At 41.4% G+C, this 26,942-nt stretch overlaps 3 protein-coding genes across 5 annotated transcripts in view; 2 read left to right on the top strand and 1 right to left on the bottom strand.

The window, feature by feature from the left end:
* The window catches only part of znf839 (zinc finger protein 839), a 39,299-nt gene extending 34,220 nt beyond the window's left edge, over positions 1-5,079 (top strand). The window contains exon 8 of the mRNA XM_078234084.1: positions 1,857-5,079. Within this exon, the coding sequence (XP_078090210.1) occupies positions 1,857-2,977 (1,121 nt within the window). The 3' untranslated portion in view covers positions 2,978-5,079. The remainder of the gene's footprint in view (positions 1-1,856) is intronic.
* A 149-nt stretch (positions 5,080-5,228) lies between these two features.
* cinp (cyclin dependent kinase 2 interacting protein) lies at positions 5,229-15,116 on the bottom strand. 2 transcript variants are annotated; one of them, XM_078234085.1, is made up of 5 exons: positions 15,004-15,116; positions 11,936-12,107; positions 10,529-10,661; positions 7,379-7,508; positions 5,229-5,808 (listed from the first exon to the last, which is right to left on the bottom strand). In XM_078234085.1, the coding sequence occupies exons 1-5, from the start codon at positions 15,017-15,019 to the stop codon at positions 5,603-5,605; spliced, it is 657 nt and encodes a 218-aa protein (XP_078090211.1). In that variant the 5' UTR covers positions 15,020-15,116; the 3' UTR covers positions 5,229-5,602. The 2 variants fall into 2 exon arrangements, with proteins under 2 accessions (XP_078090211.1, XP_078090212.1); XM_078234086.1 differs by having other exon boundaries at positions 14,123-15,026.
* Positions 15,117-15,358: 242 nt separating this feature from the next.
* The window catches only part of tecpr2 (tectonin beta-propeller repeat containing 2), an 89,170-nt gene continuing 77,586 nt past the window's right edge, over positions 15,359-26,942 (top strand). The window contains exons 1-3 of one of the 2 annotated variants that reach the window (XM_078234088.1): positions 15,359-15,509; positions 25,538-25,771; positions 26,049-26,177. In XM_078234088.1, coding sequence (XP_078090214.1) covers positions 25,553-25,771; positions 26,049-26,177 — 348 coding nt within the window. In that variant the 5' untranslated portion in view covers positions 15,359-15,509; positions 25,538-25,552. The remainder of the gene's footprint in view (positions 15,510-25,537; positions 25,772-26,048; positions 26,178-26,942) is intronic. The other variant, XM_078234087.1, reaches the window with a different exon arrangement.

Here is a 26,942-nt window from a genome sequence, read left to right as displayed (position 1 = left end):
GAGATAAAACCAAACCTGCACGAGTAAAAACTGGCTCTATTGTCCATGATGCAGCCTGCAATTGCGAGCTAGTATTCAATCTAATACAAAGTTGGTTAGGGGAAAAATGACTGGCAAGTTTGTGTAATTGGAAGCTAAAATAAATCTACAATAATTTGAGCAATAAAAGCCAGTTAACCATGTTACAATTCTGGAAGTGATCAATTTGGTTGCAGATGGAAACCATAACTGTGGGCTATCGGGAAGCAAAGAAATTGGAAATTCTGATGCTTAAAGCCACTGCACAGCAGTCGCAGGGAGGCCCATTCTAGAGCTTTGGAATTCAGAGTGTAAGGGTGGTAGAGAAAAAGGTGGTAGGTTGCTTAACCAGAAACTAATGGAAGGACCCCCATGAACTCTTGCATCTTGAAAATGGCTGGAACACTGAAGTCAAGTCAGAGTGGATTCTGAAGGGTTGTGATGTAACTTTGGTTTGGTCCCAGAGAAGAAATGAATGAACCTTAAATATTTTGTAAGAAAGGGGGTGCGGGGAGGGAAAGAAAGAGTGGAATTGAGTTTATAGCGCAGGTTTTTTATAAGCTGTCATGTTATAGTACTTGCATTTAATTTTTGATATGTAGTAAATGTGTTCAATATTAAAAGCTTGAAATCTTGGGATGTAGTTCTGTGAGTTAATTGCTGTTGGTTTGGATTTCTTCTTTTAAACATTAATGGGTCCTCGCAGGATTGTAACACGGCAAGTAGTGCATCTCTCACCCAAGTCTCCAAAACCAAGATCAGTGTAAGAGAGATGTGTGTAGCATTTGGGGCAGCACAAATCGGCGCTTTGAAAGTTCAAACTTTCTGGGTGATGAGTCCCTGTGCATGCATCAGGACTTCTGCAAGGTCCTGACACACATCATGGACCAAGGCCAGATTTAGTTGCTGTGGATTTCAGAAGATTCAGGCCAATGTGCATTAATCCCATTCTCAGAATCATATTACTAACCCAGTATGACATAATTATGCTACCTCTCGGGAGAATTCCACTTTGATATTTAAATAAAAGGGTCAACCGTACTAGGCCTACTGGGAATTGGATTGAGCTAGCCAGACCTTTGTGACCTGTGTGCTTTAGGTTGTACTGGATTCTCCCAGACGATAAAGAATAATATTATAAAACACTGTATTTCATTTCTTATTTTATTTGCTTTTTTAAAGAAATGTTCTACATTTTTAAAAAAATATTCCTTAACCAACCAGGAAAAGCATTTGCCTTTGCAGACTTTGGCCACTTTTTTCTATGCAAAGAAAATAGTTTTGTGACTTTTTAAATTCTTTTCTGGTCAGTTATAGGCAATCATGCAATTAAGAAGTGTATATCAAATTGGTCAACTGCAATTTTTATTGGGTTGGTAAGGAGCGATAGAGAAAGTGATTGAAGGTTTAAAGTTTATTTATTAGTGTCACAAGGAGGCTTACATTAGCACTGCAATGAAGTTACTGTGAAAATCCCCCAATCGCCACACTCCGGCGCCTGTTCGGGTACACTGAGGGAGAATTTAGCATGGCCAGTGTCCCTAACCAGCACATCTTTTGGATTGTGGGAGGAAACCGGAGCACCCGGAAGAAACCCACGCAGACACAGGGAGAACATGCAAACTCCACACAGACAGTGACCCAAGCCGGAAATCGAACCTGGGTCCATGGCACTGTGAGGCAGCAGTGCCAGCAACTGTGCCACCATGCTGCTGTTAGTAAAGTACAGTAACTACAGTTGCATGAATGTTTTTCGTGTCATTGTATGCATGGAGCTATATTAGATTGTATACTGTATTTGGTGTGCTTACTTACACACACTTCTGTTTTTATTGTAGGCCAGAAACAAACTGAATGTCCTGCACTGAATGCTTGTGATACACATGCAACATACGGACCGGCAGCTGTTCAGTTATTCGATAAACAAACAGATGATGGAGTGTTACTTTCTGAGAGTAACATTAAAAATTCCAATACCATAGAACAATCTACTTCTGAGGAATTGTGTTACGAGGTAACACAAGTAACCTTGTCAAGTACTCAACTCCCTTTGTTGGAGCCACATAATGAAGTGCTAAATAATACTATACAGGGAGAAGATTTTTTAGCCATGGACACAGATATTACAGCAGAGGAATTGGTTCAAGAACAGTTGTCCTGTCAAAGTATTCCTGAACAGCTGAACGAAACTGAACTAAGCGCCACAGTGCAATCAGAGGATGAAATGACAGGTCCGAATTCACTGCTTTCAGATATGGCTAAGAGCAACCAAAAATGTTCTGAGGCAAGCAATTCTGTTCAGGATTTGCAGCATCAGATGGGGAACCAGGATCCACTTGGCAATCAGGAACAGACTGGGCAGCTGAATGAATCTGACATTGCAGACCAGATGCAGCAGCTTGAGAAGGCTCTGTCACGGGATGTGGAGCCCATAGGGGAGGTTTGTAGCACCGAAAGCAATCATCTACAGCAGCACCAAACTGAAGAGACGTTTGAAGCTGACATCTCTACTCAAGTAGACCTTGATGGTCCGGTATCTCCTGAAGAGTTGAATGGATTGCAAATAGCCAATCAAAATAAAATAATGGGTCACTTTGAACAGAATACTGGTCAACGAAATCAGACGATATCAGCAAATATTCTGGAAAGCACAGTGACAGAAGACGGAGCGTTAGAATTTCAAATACCTATTGAAAGTCAGGAATTGTTGGCTCAGGGACACGAACAGATATTCATTCAAACTTCCGAGGGTATAATTGTGTCACACGAAGGAACTGCGGTTGTGTCACAGACATCTGAAGGCATTGTTATAGTAACTAATGCTGACGGTACTACAATGCACATACGAACACCTGATGGTGTTCCCTTTGAAACTGTAGAAGCACTTCTTGCAATGGACTCAGAAGGACAAAGTGAAGGCCTGCTGGTTTCACAAACACAAACTGAAGTGGAACAATGATTGGGCTGTGCTCATCCCCCATCTCAAAAAGATAGCAAAAATAACAATAAACTCTGCCGTTGTTCACTGAAATGCTAAGTACGAAACAGGGCTGTTCTGTTATTTTTAAGAAGAAACTTGAGACTTTGTTTTTTATTGTGTTACAGCGAACATTTATTACTTAATGTATTTTTGTGTTGAACTTTATTGTCCCACAAGCTAACAAGTCTGGTACAAAAGTGGATGTAAAGTTTCAAGCGTGGTTTACCCTGAATGTTTCATTATGCCTGGCAAGCTGTTTGAAAGAGTGAATGAATCCAGGTACATTTATTGAAGTTTGTACTCTAGAACATAGATGTGACTACAATAGACCAGAAAATGTGATGTTGCTGCACTGAATTTGAATGTTTTTTCTTTGCATCTTTACATTTGAACTCCTTATTGCTTATTGGAAATGACTATTTTGCCAATATAGTATTTGTATACCTTCTACTGCCGATTTTTGAAACTGCCAATAAAAGATTAATTATACTTCTGTGAAAAAATTATAATAAATATAAATCTCATGCTTTGCTAATTGAAAGTTTTGATAAAATCTTAATTATTTAACCTCTTGGTAATTCATCTCAAAACAGAAAAATGTTAAAATTAGCCCAGAATTAATGTGTTACAAAATATCAGTGGTAGATGATACAACCTTTAGTTTGCGTAGTTTGTTTAAATTGCAAAAGGCCTGTAAAGTGACATGAAAGCATTTGGTAGTTTCTGATTTTAAAACGGTGGACTTAAAATGCAGTTTTGAGAACGGCTCTGAAATCCAAGGATGTGTTTTGTTCTTTCTGTATTTGTTTTACTGATGTGAAAAATTAGTTATTCAATTCGCTCACTTACTTTAGAACTCGTGGCCAAAGAAATTGGAATTAAACCTCAGAAATTAAAGTGCACAGTGCTTTTAAACCAGCATTAAAGTAATTAGCCTATGGGATGTTCACTTTCAAAGAAAAGAATCTTTAAGAGGAGACCATAACTGAAGATGAAACCTAGAATATTAATTCTGTATTGCTTGGCTTTCACCTCAATCTTAACAAAAATAATTTGACGCCAACACATTTTTATCTTCTGAGGGTTCATAAATCTCTTGTTTTAATGTAAATCCAAGTACAGTTCTGTTTTATTTAATTAATTTGCCGCCTTTCCACTCACTACAAGTGTCCTGTTTTGTAATGCAAAACACTGGCTGAAGAGTCTGCTGTCTTTTTAGTTTGCAGTCCTGTATCCTTAAATTCTAAAGTAGAGGATCAGATTTTTTTTGAGATGGGCCAGTTGTAATAGTGCTGGAGTAATGTTAATTATCACCCAAATGTAAACTTTGTTTCGAAAAAAAAAGATTTAAATCGTGCCCAGTACACGTTCCTTTTCTTTTCCCTGCAACTGATGTGAGCGATGCATTTAATGTGAAACTTGGTGTCCTTTTGAATTGGTTTGAGAGGATGTGGGAATGGGCAAGTTGTATTACTGTGCTATGTACATATCAGCTCATTACCTGTGCAAGCTGTTCATCAAATGTGTATTAAGGCTGTGTTGTGCATGTTAGTAGATGCCACATTCTTTATTGTACAACAAAACTTTATCAAAGAGCTGTAAATTGACTGTTGTAAGTAATGAAAATATTTAAAGACTGATGAAAATAGCAGAGAATTGAATTTATTTTCTATTTTTAATATACAGATATTTTGTAATGTCTTGCTTATCAGTACGTTGTAATCTTGACAGACAGCTTTGTTGCCTTAATTTGATGGCGTGGTTAAAATGCCATCAGTAATGTTCTTCAGCCCAATTGGATGGTGATTGTTGTCTTGTGACAACTTCATGATGGACTGGTGATTAATCATCTCTTGCGTAAAACAAATGACATTTACTTTATATTGTCGTTACAAAATGGAACTGCTCTCTGTCAAGTATCGACTTTGTAACCAGCCAAAGGTTGGTTTGTACAGTGTATTATGAACCATTGTTAAACTGTTATAAATATTTGCTGTAGAATTTAATGCAGAGCACTTGTGCTTTTCTCACTACGTGGGTCTAAATATTTTGAAAAGCTGCCTTGCTGTTTTAATAGGATGAAAAACTTAGAATTCTACCATCAAGCTCCATGAAACATTAGCAATATGTGAAACAGTTTAGAATATGCCACCACAACATTTTTGTTTGTAGTTTTGGTATTCTTTGTTTTTACATTGCTTGAGAGTGCAAGACAAAATACAAATTTAAATATCTTTCAGGACCATTGTTTAATAATTTCAACAAAATTATTTTTTCAGCATAAGTATTTCAAAGTTTCTAAAAATAATAAATATATTTTTTCTTTGCCTTTTGTCACAATCATTGTCTTATTGGATTCTGCCATACATTAAAAGCACAAAATTTGATAATGGGTGAAAACTTATTTTGCTGTTCATGTGAGTTCTGTTCCAACCATTCATACAAACTTCAAAACTGAGCCCAATAAATATCAAGTTAGACCTGTACAGATGTCTAACTTCAAACTGTTTAAAAGCAGATGCATGCTTTTTCCAAGTTGGAACTAAAGGTTTGGCAGCATTCTTTTTGGTGATTTATCTCAGTACAAGTTGTGTTTTCCAGTTTTTATTTCAAAGACCGGTGTCCAGTTTCCAATAACATGCTTTCATTGAGAAGTCTGGCCTTTTCTTCAATATAAGGCTGGTATAGCCAGGCAGACAATTCCACCATCATAAGATCAGAGTTATTGGTGTGAGCAATCTCTTGAACAATTATGCGCTTTAGCTGCAGTTCTTTTTTGTACATCTCTGTTAACTGAAGTGAGATTTCATCTGAAACAAAGAACAGTTACTATTTGGCAACCTACAGTAGTATATTTTCAGTCTAGGTATATGAAAGTTAAATTATGATGCAGTAATGCTGAAACATGACCCTACTACATAGTTCAGTTATGTTAATCCTTTGAACAACAGGTATGTAATGTCTCTGATTATTCAGCTATGCATGGCCATTAATTACTGAAACTTAGTCCCTGGTCTACAAATTTAGCTATTCTACAACAGGACCAAAGGCCTGTAATTAATGCTGGAGGTATGTAGATGTGGTTATCAGGAGATGGCAGGATTAGATTAAATTAAAATTTGCTCTTCCTGCTAATTAGCCTATTCATTACTGGCTAAATCTCAGAGCTAATTAAAGATACCACAGTGCAGTAATTCCTATGGAACCAAAATGCAACAGGTGATGCATGACTGTGAGCAAAGATGTGAGAAAATTAAGTTTAAATAAATGAATAATTTTGAAATGGTGGGTTGCACTCCAATGTTTACACTAAGAGATTAACAGAACAATCTTGCACTCCCCTAAATGAATAGGAACCAGAGTAGGCTATTCAGTCCATCAGGTCTTCTCTATCATTCAATTATATTGTGGCTGGTTACCAAGACTTTCCTACACTATCCCCATGATGATGATGTTGTTAGTCTCCAGAAATCAATCGATTTCTGTCTTGAACATGCAGAATTTCCACAGCTCTCTGGGGTCAAGAATTCACCACCTGCTGTGTTAAAGGTCTGAGATTATGCCCCCAGATTCTAGACTCAGCCTGGGGAAACATCCTCCTTACATATACCCTGTTGTGCCTGTCTTGTAAGAATTTTGCAAGTTTCAATTAGATCATTGCTTGTTCTGTGAAACTCTGGAGAATACAGGTCTAGTTTCCTCAATCTTTCCTCAAGATAATTCCAACATCCAAGGCTAAGTCTGGTGAATCTCTGTTATAGTCCCTTTTATGGAAAGTATGTCATTCCTTAGATAGAGACTAAAACTACATACAATACACCAGATGCAGTCTCATTGTGAGCATCATCTATACTCAAATATCCATGCTATGATGGCCAACATACCATTTTCCCTCCTTACTGATTGTTGCACCTGCATGCTAACTTTGACTCATGCACAAGGACACCAACATTTCTCAACCACTCAGCATTTAAGAAATATTCTGTCCACATTTTTTCGACACATTCTTATTATAATAAATCTCCTCTTGTCCATTCACTTATTCACTCAGCCTGTCCAAATCTGCTTGAAGCCTCCTTGCTCTTCCTCACAACTTACATTCCCATCTAGTTTTGAGTCATTAGCAAATTTGTAAATATTACAAATGATCTCCACATGCAAATCGATATATCTCTCAAATCAATAGAAATATGTTAATCATCAAGATGGAAAACATCCACCTTCCTATGAATCAACAATAAGTTACCATTCCTTATGGAAAACAATGTATTTCACAGGCAAGAAGGTTGTAAGGAAACAGTTACTTGTTTCACAATTTTACACATCGAGAATATTGATTATTAACCAAATGTGACATTTGTATTTAATACTCAACCGTACAGAAATATTTTGTGGGCCATGTATGAAAGAGGGGCATCTCCCTTCCACTTTCACCATATTGATGGGTATCGAGGTCGAGTATCCCTTTCGTGGTCGTACAAAGTCTTTCCATCTTTAATACCAGTTTGATCTGAAAAAGATGATGCAAGAATTGACATTTGAATTGCACGTTGTCCTACACAAGTGCATTTGATATTTACAATTATACTCAATGAAACAAATGAGTTATTGATCACTGACACATTTACTACCCTGACCAGCAAGAGTTCACCTAAATATCATTGTAATAAAAGCTAAGGTAAATGTCATACGTTTCTAGGTGCAATTTTATTGAAGTAATAAGGTCTTAAATTTTAGAAAGTTGTACCATAGAATCCATACATTGCAGAAAGAGCCATTCGGCCTATTGAGTCGTCATCGACTGTTTGAAAGCATCCCACCCTGCCCGTTTATCATGGCTAATCCACCTGACTTACACATCTTGGGACACTAAGTGGCAATTTAGTATAGCCAATCCATCTAACCCACGCAGACACAGGGAGAACGTGCAAACTCCACACAGTCACCCAAGGCTGGAATCGAACCCAGGTCCTGAGCACTGAGGCAGTAGTGCTAACCACTGTGCCACCGTGACGCCACAAACTTGTGGTTTGATCAAGGTGATAAGTAACACTGCAGTAATATAACACAAACTTTACTGTAGTCGAGTAGATGAAAAAAATGTAGGATTTTGACCTATTGGGTAACTATCTCCCCTTTTAAATGTTCAGTGCAATGGTTCTGTTTCAAGGGTTGCAGAAATATCTTAACCTTTTGCTGGCAGGGATTCATCCTCAAGTAGATGCAACCACAAAATAACCAGAAAGTCTGCAAAATTGTGATACCTTCACAAGGTGACCTTTGACATGGCTGAATGCAAGATCTTATTTTCTCTCATTTCATTATTTCTTTTTAAACAATAACATGTTCAAATTTGGTTTTCAAAACACATTGCAGCTTTTTCAGTAATTGTATTTTGAAAATCATTTTTGCTGGCCTACAGATTGCAGAAGATGGAGCTACAGGTTTTGCCATGTCAGTTTAAAGATCATCCTAAAGAAATCTGGGGGTTTTTTTGTTGCCAGAAGTGTAATCCAACACAGTTTTTAAAAAAAAATTGTCATTAACTGATTCACCAGATGGTCTCAATTCTTGAAACCTTTTTCAGTGGGTACACTTCTGCCCTCTGACACAAGAATCTGGTTCCAACAATCCAGAAAATATCCTCTTGCAAATATGCTCTGTCCCAACATCTGACATTCTGTATGATAAATCTGCCCAACGATTGATAATTCTAACAGTCTGCAGCGTGCTTGTTTATTTATTTACAGGCTGACCCTTCCAAATACATTAGTTGCTAGTTTCCCCATAAACTGCAAGTTATCATAGAATCCCCACAGTGCAGAAGGAGGCCATTCAGCCCATCGAGTCTGCATTGACAGCAATCCTATCCCAGGCCCTAGCCCCACAACCCCACACATTTAACCCGCTAATCCCTCTGACCATCCTGGGACACTAAGCGGCAATTGAGCATAGCTAATCAACCTAACCCACACATCTTTGGACTGTGGGAGGAAACCGGAGCACCCGGAAGAAACCCATGCAGACACAGGGAGAATGTGCAAACTCCACACAGACAGTAACCCAAGGTGAGAATCGAACCCGGGTCCCTGGAACTGTGCCACCATGCCGCCCCCTTCTGGGCTTTTTTAAAAATAGGTTATGTTTGTGTTTCAGAAGAGGATTTTTGACATCAGTTATTTGTACTGGTGTTTGAGTTCGGACAGAGAGAGGACATGTCCCCTTTTCTTTGTGCTCGGCCTCTTTTTTTCGGCTCACGTCCAACCTTGTTGCCCCCGTGATGCCTTGCCCTTATATCGTGGCTTGTTGTCTTCTTGTCTCCTGGGCCCTTTCCCTTTTTATTTTACACGTTAGTTTTTTCTTGTGCAGGGCAGTACATTTGTGTAGGGGGAAGAAAGCTTGGCTGGGGGTGGGTGGGGGAGGGAGGGGGAGGTGTTGGCTGGGACCTCCAGAGAAAGAGGGTATTGGGTGCATGGGTATTGCTGTATTTTAGGTGATTGGGGAGAGGTGGTTGTTGAGATGGTGTGTGTTAGGGTGTGGGGGTTGTTAGGTTGGGGACCTTTGTTGTGTTTCCGGGGGTTGGGGTATTAGATTTCAGTTTGATTTGGAAATGGTTGATTGCAATCATGGGCGGACTCATAAGTCTGTCAGTTAGATTAGCGGAGGAGTAGCAAACATAGCAGGGGTCAAGGTCACTATGGTCCACAGCTTTTACACCATGGTTATTCCAACTGCAGCAGTTGACACCAATTATCTGTGTGCTGTGTATGATATCAGGGATAGCACGTGGACTCTACATCAGGAAGAACACATGTGTCACATGCCCCATGGACTGAGAAGTCAAACTAAAGTGGGCTGGACTTCTCCAGGATCCATGATGCCACAGGCTGCACCCATGCTGTCCTGTGTGCTCCTGATCATCAGCCTGGCATCTTTTATCAGTAAAAAAGTTCCTTAATGTGCAACACATCATATACATTGGTGCCTGTTTTCCTGCTAACAATTCTGATTTATTCATGTTCCCATCAGTTTTCTGTGAAGCCCCTCCTTACTTGAGGATTTGCTGGACATCATGGTCCTTGTCTTCCACTTCTTAATGTTGAGCAGCATGTGAGCACAAATACAGAAATACAGTGAGGCTGTATATACTGCAGCTCACCTCACCCCATGCTCCAGAAAGTGGAGCGTCCAGGCAGCGGAATCCCAAATGGGCTACTTTATGATAAAGAACTTCCTCTCTCGTCGAGGCTTAAGCCTCTATTCAAGAACCCAAACACACAGAACACGCCTATATTAGATATCATTACCATCAGAAGTATCACTGAGCAGTCAATGTGCTTAAGCAATGCATCCACTGCACAGAACTGAAGAAACTCAAGTAATGTGGGTAAAGAAACTTAAATGATAGTACAGTGGTTAAAATTCTTGCTTTCTGATGGAAGGCCAAGGCTCCACCAGTTCAGCAAATGCGTCAACTGCACCCATAGATTGACAGCTTAAGGATGATGAGGTTCCCCCCTCCATTCATACCATTTTGTCAAGGATATTGAGCAACTCTGTACAACATTCCTCCAGTTCTTTGCTATACTGGAAGTTCAACTTTCCAAGATTAGGGTTAGCATCCTCCTCTTCCAATTCTTCCAGCTTGATTTCACTTTCCCTCCTGAAGAAGTTAATACATGGGCAAAATGTCAGTGTCACGAACAGTTTAAAGACAATTCTCAGATGTTGGACAAAATGTTTTGTTTAATGCAACTGAATAATAAACATGAGAAACGTACAAGAAATAAATCTAGTCTGACTCTAATTATGTACTCTTAAGAATAATGTTTAGCTACCCAAGGCAAATCACAGTGCACATTAAAACTACCAAATATGTAGGTCCATTGGTGCCTCTTAATTATGCGAACAGCAATTGTCCTATAGGGATCTCAGATTCTTGTAAAGAGAGGTTGAAGATATCTGTGCATACCTCTGCCAGCTGATCCGCGCAGGATCTGAGTGCACTTCCGGGTACCCCATTCGGGCAGCCCTCCAGTGGAGACATCTGCAGCATCTCTCAGTCCTCCAATCAGTTGGCAAGCCAATGAGATATTCAGAGTCAAGGAGCGAAATTTAATGAAAGAATTTGGGCGGCACGGTAGCACAGTGGTTAGCATTGCTGCTTCACAGCTCCAGGGTCCCGGGTTCGATTCCCGGCTCGGGTCACTGTCTGTGTGGAGTTTGTACATTCTCCTCATGTCTGCGTGGGTTTTCTCCGGGCGCTCCGGTTTCCTCCCACAGTCCAAAGATGTGCAGGTTAGGTTGATTGGCCAGGTTAAAAATTGCCCCTTAGAGTCCTGGGATGCGTAGGTTAGAGGGATTAGCGGGTAAAATATGTGGGGGTAGGGCCTGGGTGGGATTGTGGTCGGTGCAGACTCGATGGGCCGAATGGCCTCCTTCTGCACTGTAGGGTTTCTATGTTTCTAAAAGAGAATGGTTATATAATGTAGATCTGTTTGTTCATAGTTAAACGTAGAAACAGAAGCAGGAGGCCATTCGGCCCTTCAAGCCTGCTCCGCCATTCATTTTGATCATGGCTGATCATCGTTATTTTCTCATTAATTGTCTTGAAGCAAATAAAATTCTTCTATGATAAAATTTGATTAAGAGTTACTTTAACTACCAATGATGGCCAACCTTTAGGATAATTAACTTCCAACAAATTGTGAAATAGAATTTATGCTTGCCATTTTCCAAACACATTTGCAATGCTTTAATAATGATCCCTTCAAAGCACAACTTAAACTAAAATGTTGCAGAAAAGAGGCATGAGGTAGGTAAGGAATTCATTGATGAATAAATTTACCACCAAGAGCACACATTTTAAAAAGATAATTCAAATACATCTGATAACTAAGGCTTCTAGATGTAAAGCTTTGAAAAGGTAATCCTTACTGGTTGCTGAGTTTCATATTAACTATTTTATTTGCTATTGCGAATCCTGTGTTATTAAACTCTTCCCATTTCAACATGAAGTTGTGCCAGTCTGCAGCATTGTCCTTTAACTTTCTGGCACTGTTACTTGAGTCTTTTGTTCTTGGAGTTAAGCTTGAGCTAGTACATGGAGCTGTTAAAAAGAAACATAAATACAATAATTGAAAAAAAACAATTAAACGTATCATTAATAAATTAATGCTTAACTTCAGACCAATATATCCAAAGATATAACAACTTGCAATAATACAGTACCTTTATATTCCAAGGCACTTCACATCAGGGAGGTATGCAAAGAGATATTACGGTAGATGACCAAAAGCTTGGTCAAAAGGGGTTGGTTTTAAAGAGTATCTTAAAAAGGAGGCTATACAGATAAAGGTTTCAGAAGGTAATTCCAGTGCTTTGAACCCAGACTTTGAAAGCAATTTCACCATCAGCGCAGAGATTAAGACTGGGGATACACAAGAAGCCAGAATTGGAGGAGTGCAGAATTTAAGGGTTGTAGAGATGGAGGAGGTCACAGAGGTAGTGAGCAGCAAGGCCATGGATGGAGTTGAAGACAAGAATGAAAATTTAAAAGTTGACGCATTGCTTGATCTGGAGCTAAAGAAGCGAGCAAGCAAAAGGGTGATGAGCAAACAGGGGTTGAGCAAATTAGAATCCAAGCGGGAGAGTTTTGGATGAGTTCAATATTACATAGGGTGGAGGACCAAATGCCAGACAGGAGGCCATTAGAATAGATGAAGGAGATTTCAGCAGCAGATGAGCTGAAGCACGGATTTCAAAAACAGGTGAGCTAAGGCAGGGGATATGGGTAATGTTACAGAGGTGCTAGGACACCATCTTGGCAATGGGTGGAAAGCTCATCTCAGTTCAGCCTCAGCTAAGTGCCAAGAGGGATAGAATCTTTAATGTTTTACAGAGGTTTTAACCATAAACGTAGTCAGCTTGTTGCATTATCTTAATATCTATTTGAAATAAAAGTTCAACAAGTAAATACAAGACTAGATGGTCTGAGGACAACTGTGGTAAGATATTTTCATTATTTCAGATTGAAATAAACAACCTTATCACTTGACTGAAATATTGTCTTCACGTAGAGTTCCCCAAACATTGAGCTGGGTTCAGTTTAACAGTATCAATCACACACAGGGTCATCTGATTTTTCCTTGTGTCACTCTCCACACCCCTCTTTCATGTCCCAACCCAATTTTGTTCTGTATCTGCCCCTGAAAAAAAATTAGCCCCCAATTCACTTACAAACACTTCAAATGCCTGGCCTTTGGCACTTTGTTTAGCATGAAATTTCTGCACTTACTGATTTGCTCAATTGCCCTCATCTTACCTTTGAAACCCTAATTCCTAATAAATCTATTACACTCTCTCACCCTGGTTGTTTCCCCAGGACACGGACTCGAAAGGATAGAGTGGATAACTGGTTTAGTCATTAATCACCAGATCTGCTTAGACCACGCAAGCAGTTCAGACCCTGCCTTCCCTTGCTAAAACTGCATTATTCAAATGAAAGATAACTTCCAATTGCTTTTCTTTTCTCGACTGCAGACAGTCTTCTTAATCTCCTCTTCCATACTAATCTCCAACAATATCTGCAAAGAACTCATGGTCTGAGCTGCTTCCCTCCCTCTCATTAATCTGTTAGACCAAAATTCTTCTAAAAGATGCCTCACCAACCCGCCGCGAATGTGCATCTTCCTCAGTTTCTCTGCTATCTCTCATCATGCCTTTTCAGAGCTCGCCTTGTCCTGGAGATCCAACTTATGTCCCGTGAAGCTTATTCCTATTAAACTGCTGACCACACAGCCTCCCCTACTCACTCCCTTGTTAGTTAACATTGTTACCAGTTCTTCCTCTTGAGGTACTGTCCCTCTTTCTTTTTAATCTGCCAACATCAACCCTTGACCCAATGTTTCCTCTAATTTCTTCTAACACTCTGACAAACGGTCATTAGACGCAAAACATTAGCTTTATTCTCTCTCCACAGATGCTGTCAGATCCGCTGAGGTTTTCCAGAATTTTCTGTTTTTGTGTCGATCTTTTAGACTTTCTGCCCAGTCCAAATCTGCCTACATAATTAGTTTATTTTATTCCAAATAAAGTGGTTAAAAAGGCACATGGGATACTTGCCTTTATTAATCACGGCATAGAATACAAGAGCAGGGAGGTTATGATGGAGCTGTGTAAAATGATGGTTAGGCTACAGCTGGAGTAGTGTGTGAAATTCGCCACATTATAGGAAGGATGCGTTGCACTAGAGAGGGCGCAGAGGAGATTCACCAAGATGTTGCCTGGGTTGGAGTGTTTCACAGTAAGAAGTCTCACAACACCAGGTTAAAGTCCAACAGGTTTATTTGGTAGCAAAATCCACTAGCTTTCGGAGCACTGCTCCTTCGTCAGGTGGAGTGGAGAAATGCTCACAAACAGGGCATACAGAGACACAAACTCAATTTACAGAATAATGATTGGAATGCAGTCTTTACAGGTAATCAAGTCTTAAAGGTACAGACAATGTGAGTGGAGAGAGCATTAAGCACAGGTTAAAGAGATGTGTATTGTCTCCAGCCAGGACAGCCAGTGAGATTTCTCCACTCCACCTGACGAAGGAGCAGCGCTCCGAAAGCTAGTGGATTTTGCTACCAAATAAACCTGTTGGACTTTAACCTGGTGTTGTGAGACTTCTTACTGTGTTCACCCCAGTCCAACGCCGGCCTCTCCACATCTGGAAACTGGGATCAGAATAGATAGGTTCTTGATGGCCTGCACAGACACGATGGGCCGGATGGCCTCCTTCTTACACTGGAACGATTCTGAAACGCTGCATCGTTTCACAAAGTGTTTCTTTGGGTAAAAAATAAATGCATTTTCTATCCTCCAAAATAAAACAGGTGCCAGTGTTGATAGAGAGCGGGGGTTTTTAAGATGCGAGTGATATAATAAATGCTCCATTTTTCGATATGCGCCTTAACAAGCTGTTAAAGCAGCGAGTTCCAGTGCCACAGATACCTCACCTTCCATCACCACCATCCGCCACTCGGCGCCCGCTGCCTCTCCCTGCCGCGTCCGCCAATGGCGCCTCCCATCATCAATCTGATTGGTGCGGAGCTGCGGCCCCAGGCTCCGATATCGGGAGCTCTGATTGGTGGTTTGGCGGAGCCGCAATTCTGATTGGCGGAGCGCTCCGGTGACGCAGCGGATAGACGGGGAGCTCCTATTGGCGAAGCGGTTGAACTCCTGCCTCTTGATTGGGTGAATCCCTTCAGTGACGCAGCCGGATGGGCGGGGACTCTGGCGATTGGGGATCTCTGATTGGTTGAAAAAAACCCTTCCTGTGACGAAACCGAGCTATGATTGGTGGGACGGGCCAGTGACGAGGGGGGGATGGTTCTGAACTCTGATTGGCGGAGCTGGTGGAGGGCGGGGACGACGGCAGCAGCAACAAACATGGCGGCCGGGGCTGAGCGGGAGAGGCTGTGAGACCCAACCGGAGACCCCGGACTCGGGAGCGCAGTAAGTGGTGAGGAGGGGGATGGTGACACAGTATACGGCTGGGCGGGGTCAGGCTGGCGCTGGGGTCGGGGGTTGGGATGATGGGTCAACCGTTAGTGCCGGGGGCCGCTTTAGGAGACTCTCTGGTACGGCAGTGATCGCCTTGTTTACAAAGCCAAGCTCCGTGGAAGTGAATCGGCCAAAAGTCAGATTGTAGGCAGGGAATCTGGAGATTAAACTCTTCATAATATTTAATAACATATCTAATCATTGCATTCTGGTCGGTTGAATAATTAGTTGTGTCTGATTTGAAATTGTTTAATAAAATCCCTACAGTGCAGAAGGAGACCATTCGGCCCATCGAGCCTGTACTGACCACAATCCCACACAGGCCCTGTCCCCATAATCCATAAATTTACCCTAGCTATTCCCCCTGACACCAAGGGGCAATTTAGCCTGGCCAATCCACCTAATCCACACATCTTTGGACTGTGTGAGGAAACCCACGCAGACACGGGGAGAAGGTGTAAACTCCGCACAGACAGTGACCCGGGTCCCTGGTGCTGTGAGGCAGCAGTGCAGCCATTATTATTTTTGTAACTGCCTTCCTTACATTTGAACAATATAACAGATTGATATCTGTTAAACCTGCTCAAATCAGACAATTCTTTAAGTCAACAATCTAATTCTTCTTAGCCTTTTCGCTCCTCGATGGAGCATAGGCCACAGACACATTCTCTCCATTTAGCCCTGTTTTCAGCCAAACTCTCCAGTTGTTACCAGTTATAGCCCTCTGGCTCTCATTTCCTTTTCTGTATCCCACTTCCATGTGTTTCTTGGTCTGCCTTGCTTTCTCTTTCCTTGCGGGTTCCATGTGAGAGCTTGATACGTAATGTTGTTCTGCAGCTTCCTCAAAGTGTGGCCCATCCAACTCCATGTTTGCCTTTTGACATGGAGGACCACTGGGTCTTGTTTTGTCTCCTCCTGTACTATTCATGGCATTTGGCCAATGTATCCTAAGGATTCTTCTGAAGCATCTGTTGGTGAAGGATTGGACTTTCATCAACATTGTTTTGGTGGTCCTCCATGTTTCGGAGTCATAATGGAGAACAGACTTTATGTTGTAGTTGAAGACCTTTAGCTTTGTGACCTTGGTGGTCTCTCTTGATTTCCACACGTTGGGGACAGAGTGATGGTTTCGGTTTTGAGAATTTAGACTTTGCAGATGACGTAGCTTTATCACGCAACCACAAACCGATGTCAGATGAAACCTGTCAAGTGATGTAAATATCAGCCAAAGTTGGCCTTAACATCAATATAGAGAGCACAAAAGATAATGTGATTAAACACCAGGGACAACAACCCCATTAAGGAGCACTAAACTGGAAGAAGTAACAACTTTTACCGATCTGGGTAATGTTGTGGGTGCTACTAGTGGGACAGATAAGGATGTAAAGATCAAAATTGGGAAGGCTAGAGTGGCGTTCATCATAAGTTAACAACTTGCGTAATATTCTGGAAACAAATGAAACAAGCCAGCACAATATATATTGGCTGCTGTTAACTTATTTTTAAACTTAAAGTTCAATTTATTATCTTCTAAAGACGCACCTTTTTGTGATTGCTCCTTACTCAGCTATAGCGTGCATTCAAACTGACGCAATCCAGCCCTGCAATACAATCATTAAGTATTTATTTTAAAAGGGTAAGCTGTTCCTCATGAATGTTTTCCACGGTAGACTAGGTTTTCAATATTCATTGAATTTGTGTAAAATCAGTTAAAACAGAGGGCAGGGAGGGAAAAATAGCAAACTAAGATCAGGTATGGATTTTCGAACTGCTTTTAACAATCAATGGCTTTGAAAGAATTTAAACAAATTTTTTAATTTATCATATTATTCAAATCCCACCTAGCAGGTATATATAATGACATGGGTAAATGGCTTCCCAAAATGGAAGGGAATATCATGTAATATCAGTCAAGGACAGGAGTGGGAAGTTGTGCGTGGAGTCTGAAGAGATAGGAGAGGCACTAAATGAATATTTTTCATCTGTATTCACACTGGAGAGGGACAGTGTTGTTGAGGGGAGTACTGAGATGCAGGCTGTTGGACTGGATGGGATTGATGTTCATAAGGAGGAGGTGTTAGCAATTCTGGAAAGGGTAAAAATAGATAAGTCCCCTGGACCGGATGGGATTTATCCTAGGATTCTCTGGGAGGCTAGAGAGGAGATTGCAGAGCCTTTGACTTTGATCTTTGTGTCGTCATTGTCTACAGGAACAGTGCCAGAAGACTGGAGGATAGCAAATGTTGTCCCCTTGTTCAAGAAGGGGAGTAGGGACAACCCTGGTAATTATAGACCGGTGAGCCTTACTTCTGTTGTGGGCAAAGTATTGGAAAGGATTATAAGAGATAGGATTTATAATCACCTAGAAAGGAATAATTTGATGAGGGATAGTCAGCACGGTTTTGTGAAGGGTAGGTCGTGCCTCACAAACCTTATTGAGTTCTTTGAGAAGGTGACCAAAGAGGTGGATGAGGGTAAAGCGGTTGATGTGGTATATATGGATTTCAGCAAAGCGTTTGATAAGGTACCCCATGGTAAGCTTTTGCAGAAAATACGACACATGGGATTGAGGGTGATTTAGTGGTTTGGATCAGGAATTGGCTAGCTGTAAGAAAACAAAGGGTGGTGGTTGATGGGAAATATTCATCCTGGAGTTCAGTTACTAGTGGTGTACCGCAAGGATCTGTTTTGGGGCCACTGCTGTTTGTGATTTTTATTAATGACTTGGATGAGGGCGTGGAAGGATGGATTAGTAAATTTGCGGATGACACTAAAGTCGGTGGAGTTGTAGACAGTGCGGAGGGAAGTGGCAGGTTACAGAAGGACATAGATAAGCTGCAGAGCTGGGCTGAGAGGTGGCAAATGGAGTTTAATGCGGAAAAGTGTGAGGTGATTCACTTTGGAAGGAGTAACAGGAATACAGAGTACTGGGCTAATGGTAAGATACTTGGTAGTGTGGAGGAACAGAGGGATCTGGGTGTCCATGTGCATAGATCCCTGAAAGTTGGCACCCAGGTTGATAGGGTTGTTAAGAAGGCGTACGGTGTGTTAGCTTTTATTGGTAGAGGGATTGAGTTTCGGAGCCATGAGGTAATGCTGCAACTGTACAAAACTCTGGTGCGGCCGCATTTGGAGTATTGCATACAGTTCTGGTCGCCGTATTATAGGAAAGATGTGGAAGTGTTGGAAAGGGTGCAGAGGAGATTTACCAGGATGTTGCCTGGTATGGTGGGAAAATCGTATGAGGAAAGGTTGAGGGGCTTGAGGTTGTTTTCGTTAGAGAGAAGAAGGTTAAGAGGTGACTTAATAGAGGCATACAAGATGATCAGAGGATTAGATAGGGTGGATAGTGAGAGCCTTTTTCCTCGGATGGTGTTGGCTAGCACGAGGGGACATAGCTTTAAATTGAGGGGTGAGAGATATAGGACAGATGTTAGAGGTAGGTTCTTTACTCAGAGAGTAGTAAGGGCGTGGAATGCCCTGCCTGCAGCAGTGGTGGACTCGTCAACGTTGAGAGCGTTCAAGTGGTTATTGGATAAACATATGGATGATATTGGAATAGTGTAGATTAGAGGGGCTTTAGATTGGTACCACTGGTCGGCGCAACATAGAAACATAGAACATAGAAACCCTACAGTGCAGAAGGAGGCCATTCGGCCCATCGAGTCTGCACCGACCACAATCCCACCCAGGCCCTACCCCCACATATTTACCCGCTAATCCCTCTAACTACACATCTCAGGGACAATTTTTAACCTGGCCAATCAACCTAACCCGCACATCTTTGGACTGTGGGAGGAAACCGGAGCACCCGGAGAAAACCCACGCAGACACGAGGAGAATGTGCAAACTCCACACAGACAGTGACCCAAGCCGGGAATCGAACCCAGGACCCTGGAGCTGTGAAGCAGCAATGCTAACCACTGTGCTACCGTGCCGCCCATCGAGGGCCGAAGGGCCTGTACTGCGCTGTTATGTTCTATGTAATATGAGTAATAGTTGTGCTGCTGATTTCTAAGCTCTGAAGCTGTTCGTGTCAGTGTTCAGATCATGAGATTGAAGTGTGGTGAAACCATTCAAATACATCAGCATATTAAGACCACCTTGTCTTATAACGTCTTGTGCCGTCTCATTGATTTGGAATGCAGTGTCGATGCACCTTCAACCATGGACTTGCAGTAACCAAAAATTTGAAGTGACATGTTGTGTGCAAAACCATGAGAAGTCTGGACAGACTAATTAGGAAGAGATTGTTCCCATTGGCAGGAAGGTCAAGAGCCAGAGGACAGTAATTTAAGTTGTTTGACAACAGAGTTAACAGGAGGAAAAATATTTTTATGCAGCAAGTGTTAAGATCTTAAATCTACTTAGTGTGAGTATGGGGGAAGCAGATACAAAGTTTCACTTTCAAAATGAATTGGCTAATTATCTGAAGAGAAACTAACTGCGGGGCTGTGGAGAAAAAGCAGTAGAGTTGGACTAGCTGAGTCCATCACGCAAATCAGCCTCCCATCCATTGACTCCATGTATACTTCCAGCTGCCTTGGCAAAGCAACCATCACACTCAAGGACCCCACGCACTCCGGACATTCTCTCTCCCACTTTCTTCCGTCGGGAAAAAGATATAAAAGTCTGAGATCATGTACCAACCGACTAAGGAACAGCTTCTTCCCTGCTGCCATCAGACTTTTGAATGGACCTACCATATATTAAGTTGATCTTTCTCGACACCCTAGCTATGACTGTAACACTACATTCTGCACTCTCTCCTTCTCCCCTATGTACCCTATGAACAGTATGTTTTGTCTGTATAGTGTGCAAAAAACCATATTTTTCACTGTATCCCTATACATGTGACAATAATAAATCAGATCAAAACTCTTGGAGAGCTAGTATGGACATGATAGGCTGAATGGCCTCCTTTTGTCTTGTAATCAGTCTGTGATTGTGGTGTAATTATATAAGTATAACACATTTTTCAAATATAGCAACAGAGCTGATGACTATTAAATCATATTATTTTGAAATGAAGAGGAACAAAACAGTTTATGAACTTCAATGTTTTGCTTTATTAACCTTTAAACTGAAAGTCAACAACCACTCTCAACATCTGTCGAATAACACCCTCTGTTAGTGAATGACATGTGGGTAATGTTGAGGCAAATTTAGCCTGTTTGCTAATAATTCTAAATAAGTCTGTCCATGAGCTTTTCATGAGCTCATTTGGAGAGGAGTAAGTGTGCTTTTTAAGGAAAAATGTTTCCAAATCATCCCTGAAGATGTGGTTAACAGATCCTTGAGTCCAGAAGTTGTTGTGTGAAAGTGGCATTTTGCTGTACCTTTGCACGTACAAAACTGCTTCATTATAAATATTATTTTCATATAAAGCTAATGGAAATCAACAAACTAACTCGCTCCCTCCGTTTCTGATGAACCCACAGATACTTGGTGCCTTGGAGTATCTCACTGAGGTGGTCATTTTTAATGTATAAAAAGACAAGATAAACCTACCATCCAAATTTTAGTAGCCAGTGATTGCCTCCTACTCTCTTATGGTTGAAAGGTTGTCAAGCAGTTAATGGGTGATGCTGGGTGAGCCTCCATCTTTCTGCTCCCAGTTAACCCCTTACTGCATTCCTGCCTGGGATTTAAAATGGAGTTGGAGTCATTGGGTTGATATCAGGAGCAAAGGCCCTGGCTAATTATCTCCATCCAAGCTCTACTTCTGACACCCATACGCATTCCCAGTTAAATTCCAATTAATTAATTATGGATGACAAAATTGAACATGGATTTTGTGGCCTGCAAGATCGATGTTTTCGTTATCTAAACCCACTGACACAAGAGGAGTATACAGGTATTGTGGTTACAAATCAGGTCAGATGCTGGAATTCGATGGCGTGTAACTCACCTGTTGACTCCCCAAAGCCTGTCCACCATCTAAAGGCAGGAGTAAGATGCAAATACACTCCACACTCCTTGACACCATACAGATCAAAGCAGCCCTCTTAGTGTTATTGAAACCAGAGAACTGCTCTTGATTGATGGAAATGGTTTGTAAGCCATCAAATCTTAATGGCACAGGAAGAGGGCATTCTTTTTTATTCATTCATGGGATGTGGGCATCGCTGGCTGGACTATCATTTATTGTCTATCCCTAAACAGCTCTTGAGCTGAATAGCTTGCTAGTGTATTTCAGAGGGCAGTCATGAGTCAATTGTGGATTCATGTATACCAGACCAGGTGGCAGACTTCTTTCCCCGGATACCACCAACATGTCTCCTGTTCCACCAGAGGCCCAAATGTTCTAGACCACTGCTATACAGAAATCAAACATGCCTACCACTCTCTTGCCCAACTCACACTTTGACAAATCAGACCACAAGGCTGTGCTCTTGCTCCCGGCTTACAAGCAAAAACTGAAAAGGGAGAATACATTTTAAAAAGTCATGCAATGTTGGTCTGAGGAATCGGATGATCTCCTATGGGACTGCTCCGAGTCAGTAGACTGGTCAATATTTAAAAACTCAGCAACCAGCCTGAATGAGTATGCCGCTACAGTAACTGACTTCATTAGTAAGTGTTTAGAAGACTGTGCCAAAGAAGCAAATCCTTGTGTTTCCCAACCGGAAACCATGGATGAACAGGGATATCCACTGCTTGCTGAAGTCCAGGTCTGAGACATTCAAGTCAGACAACCCTGACCTATACAAGAAATCCAGTTACGATCTATGGAGATCCATAAAAGATGCCAAAAGACAGTACCGGATCAAGCTAGAGTCCCAGAGTAGCCACATGGACTCTCATCGACTATGGCAACATCTGCAAGACATAACAGGCTACAAGATGAAAGCAGATAAAATCACTGACACCACTGCGCCTCTTCCTGATGAGCTCAATGCATTCTATGCCTGTTTTGAGCAAGAGGTCAGCAAGAGCATGCCCTCCACCTCGGAAGCCTTGGCCAAACCCGTATCCGAGGTCATCATCGCAGACATCAGAGCAGCCTTCTCCAAAGTCAACCCATGGAAAGGACTGGCTCGGTTGAGGTACCCGGATGAGCACTCAGATCCTTGCGGACCAGCTGGTGAGGGTAATCGCAGACATCTTTAACCTCTCTTTACACCAATCTGAGGTCCCTGTTTGCTTCATGAAGATGACCATCATCCCTGTACCAAAGAAAAGCCAGGCAGCGTGCCTTAATGACCATTGTCTGGTGGCTTTGACATCCATCATTATGAAGTGCTTTGAAAGGTTAATCGTGGCACAAATCATTTCGGGCCTCCCAGATTGTCCGGATCCACTGCAGTTTGCTTACTGCTGCAACAGCTCCACAGCCGACGGCATCTCCCTGGCCCTACACTCAACCTTGGAACACCTAGATAACAAAGACACTTATGTCAGACTCCTATTTATTGATGACAGCTCGGCCTTCAACACCATTATTCCTACAAAACTCATCTCCAAACTCTGTGGCCTGGACCTCGGCTCCTCCCTCTACGACTGGATCCTGGACATCGTAACTCACAGTTCACAATCAGTAAGGATAGGCAACAGCACTACCTCCATGATCATCCTCAACATTGGTGCCCCACAAGGCTGTGTCCTCAGCCCTTTACTATACTCCTTATGCACCTATGACTGTGTGGCCAAATTCCCCTCCAACTCGATTTTCAAGTTTGCTGATGACACCACTGTAGTGGGTCGGATCTCAAACCATGATGAGAGGGAGAATCTGGTGAACTGGTGCGATGACAATAATCTCTCCCTCAATTGTCAACAAAATGACGGAGATAGTCATCGACTTCAGGAGGTGTAGTGGAGGACATGCCCCTGTCTATATCAACGGGAACAAAGTGGAAATGGTCGAGAGCTTCAAGTTTCTAGGTGTCTAAATCACCAACCTGTTCTGGTCTCTCCACCCCAACGTTATAGTTAAGAAAGTCCACCAATGCCTCTACTTTCTCAGGAGACTAAGGAAATTTGGCATGTCCGCTATGACTCACCAACTTTTACATCATAGAAAGCATTCTTTCTGGATATATCACTGCTTGGTATGACTCCTGCTCTGTCTAAGACCACAAGAAACGACAAAGGGACGTGAATGAAGCCCAGTCCATCACACACACCAGCTTTCCATCCATTGACTCTGTCTATACTTCCCGCTGCCTCGGTAAAGACCCCACGTATTCCAGGCATACTCTCTTCCATCAGGAAAAAGATGAAAAAATCTGAGGTCACGTACCAACCGACTCAAGAACAACTTCTTCCCTGCTACCATCAGACTCTGAATGGACCTACCTCACATTAAGTTGATATTTCTCTACACCCTAGCTATGACTGTAACACATTCTGCACTATTTTCTTTCTTTTTCTATGCACGGTATGCTTTGCCTGTATAACATGCAAGAAACAATACTTTTCACTGTATACTAATGCATGTGACAATAATCAAATCAGTTTAGTGAACCAGGTGGGTTTTTATTACAATCGACAATTGGTTTCATGATCATCATTCCATATTTGATTGGAATTCAAATTTCAATATCTGCCAAGGTGGAATTCAAATCCTGGTCCCCAGGGTCTCTGGATCGCTAGTCCAGTGACAATACCACTACGCCATTGCCTCCCACCCCTTCAGTCCATCAAGCCTATGCCAGCTCCCTATATTAACACCCTGTCCACCACCAGCACACTGGCAGCAGTGTGCACCATCTCTACAAGTTGCGCTGCAACAACTCGTTAAGGCTCCTTCAAAAGCCTTTTCCAAATCCAGGATCTGTACCACCTGAGAAAGACAAGCAGCAGATATGTGGGGACAGCATCATTTGCAAGTTCCCTTCCAAGCCATGCACCATTCTGATTTGGAACTATATTGCTGTCCCTTCACTATGTGGCTTGGTCAAAATCTGGAACACGCTAACAGCACTGTGGGTGTACCTACATCACATGGACTGCAGCAAACGCAGCTTACCACCACCTTCTCAAGGACAATTAGGGATGGACAACACATGCTGGCCGAGCCAGTAATGTTCAATTCCTATGAAAGAAAAATAATCGTCTTAGTGTTTAAAAATGATGGGCTTACTAGCACACGGACGTCCCACATATGAAGTAAGAAAGGGCCTGTAATGTAAAAGATGTATAATGGTCTACAGCTCAGTTATAGGAGCAATTTGAGCTCTCAGCTTATTCCGGTGATTGGCTACCCTAACCATGAGGAGCAGCTGGACATTGCTCAGTCTGATTTGCATTTTCAACATTGCCTTGATTTATCTTGTACCGTGTTGCTACTTCCAACCTGAGTGAGCATATGGAAAATTATCCTAATTCTGTCTCTGGCCTGCTCTCTTTCATGGAAATAGAGGGATGACCCTCATCAACAGCATGTTTCAGGAGCTGACTCAAGAAAATTTACCTTCAAATTTTAAGATACTATACCTTTTGTGTTTGCCCATCTGTAGCCCTTTTACTGCTGTTATTTTACTGTAGCCATTTATTCCATGGTGGTTTTGTGTTATTGCCATATGTATGTTTGCTTATATTATATGCTGCTTCTAACAAGCTCATTAATCAGTTTTTTAAATATTATACATGGCTATGATCTGTCTAATATGACTTGTACTTTCTTGCTGGTCCAGGTTTCAGTTGCAGTTGTATCATGTTTGGCACATTAGAGCTACAGCCTGTAGGTCTATTGCACTATATCAGATCTCACTATTGACACTGTGCAAGCTCCATAATATTCCATATTAAAGTAACTACTTATGGCAGCTAATTATTTGTAATTAAATATTTTTGAACTTTATTTCCAGAGTTTGGATTTGATATTTGAAATAACTGACCAATCAACACTGCCCCTGTCTGAACTTTGACTGTCCGGTATAAACTTGCCTGATGTATGTGCATTTGTATGTTGCCTGTTCACCTGGTGCCAATGTGTATTTCTAATTATATTTTCCTTTTGTTTGTTTTTTGATTATATAGTGTCTTATTGATGCCATGGCATTAGATGCGCACTTCACAACATTTAAGGAGTTCAATCCATTATATTACCTACTTAATGCTATCCCAGCAAAAGTACAAAAAGGATTTCGTAATGTACTCGTTCATCTCACAACGCTTGATGCCAATAAAGACTACATTGCAGTGGGCAGTAATATTGGGATGCTTTATCTCTACTGCAGACGGCTGAACAGGATGACAAAATATAATCTGGAGGTATGTTTGAGCGTCAACCTGTTACTGTAGTTGTGTGAATGGAAGAAACTATTGTCTGAAGCCAGGTGATGCAATGCGTTAAATATTAGCTTTTTAACTCTAATGTTTTGACTTTCTCAATCTTTCTGGCTAATGATAATGATTAGTCAGACCCACTCATTTGAGACTCTGGTATTTTTAATTGATGTATCCACATCTTCAAAATGAATTAAATTAGCAGCTTTGTATATACTTCATAAAACTTGTGATTGCTAAAAGCATTTTTTCTCTCATTAAGGGTAAAACAGATGTTATTAGAGTGGTGAAATTGTTGGCCTGTTTTGATGACCTTGTTGCTGTTGGAACATCTTCAGGAAGGGTGGTACTTTTCCAGCTGGTTTCTCCATTGCCTGGAAGAAACAAGCAGGTAAATTAAAGCTTCAGAAGCAACGTTTATTTTGTTATTGGATGTTGTCACTCCTGCAGATTTTCTCCTTTTTCAGCAAAGCTAATGGAAGTTATTCTATCAGCTTCCGGAGCCACCAAAGCAGTCTACTACTGCTCCATTAATACTGTAATAAAAACAAAAATGTTGGAAAAACTCCAGACTGGCAGCATTTGTGGCATAGAACAGAGTTAACATTTGGGTGCTTATGAGTTCAGAGCTGAATAAAGGGAGAAATGGGATGGATTACATACTGTTTAAGAGCAGTTGGAGCAAAATAGGAGTTCAGGAATAGATGGAAGCTCGGAGAGATTGGACAAAAGCAAATTACTGCGGATGCTGGAATCTGAAACAAAAACAGAAAATGCTGGAAAATCTCAGCAGGTCTGAAAGCATCTTTGGAGCGAGAATAAAGCCAATGTTTTGAGTCTGAATGTCCTCGCTGTGATGAAGGGGTCATCCAGACTCAAAATGTTGGCTCTATTCTCTCTCCAGAGATTGTCTTGTGCCCAAAATGTCTTTGTCCAAAGGAAGTGTTAATGGTAGTGTGAAGGACTAAAGAAGGTATTGAAGGTGGCACAAAGGTAAAATAGCAGAATGTGTTAATAGAGCAAAGATTTGATTTGATATTAATTTGATTTATTATTGTCACATGTATTAACATACAGTGAAAAGTATTGTTTCTTGCGTGCGATACAGACAGAGCATACAGTTTATAGAGAAGGAAACGAGAAAGTGCAGAATGTA

The sequence above is a fragment of the Mustelus asterias genome, chromosome 18 (assembly GCF_964213995.1).
Source record: "Mustelus asterias chromosome 18, sMusAst1.hap1.1, whole genome shotgun sequence".
In the NCBI taxonomy this organism is placed as follows: domain Eukaryota; kingdom Metazoa; phylum Chordata; class Chondrichthyes; order Carcharhiniformes; family Triakidae; genus Mustelus; species Mustelus asterias.
This window is presented reverse-complemented; position numbering and strand designations above follow the sequence as displayed.

Bases quoted from the DNA above. Each gene is read 5' to 3' on its own strand.
- cinp (XM_078234085.1), bottom strand. The intron at 10,662-11,935 runs GTAAGGATTACC...TAACTTCTTCAG, and splicing joins AATATGAAACTCAGCAACCA to GAGGGAAAGTGAAATCAAGC. The intron at 7,509-10,528 runs GTATGAATGGAG...CATCTTTTTCAG, and splicing joins TCAATATCCTTGACAAAATG to ATCAAACTGGTATTAAAGAT.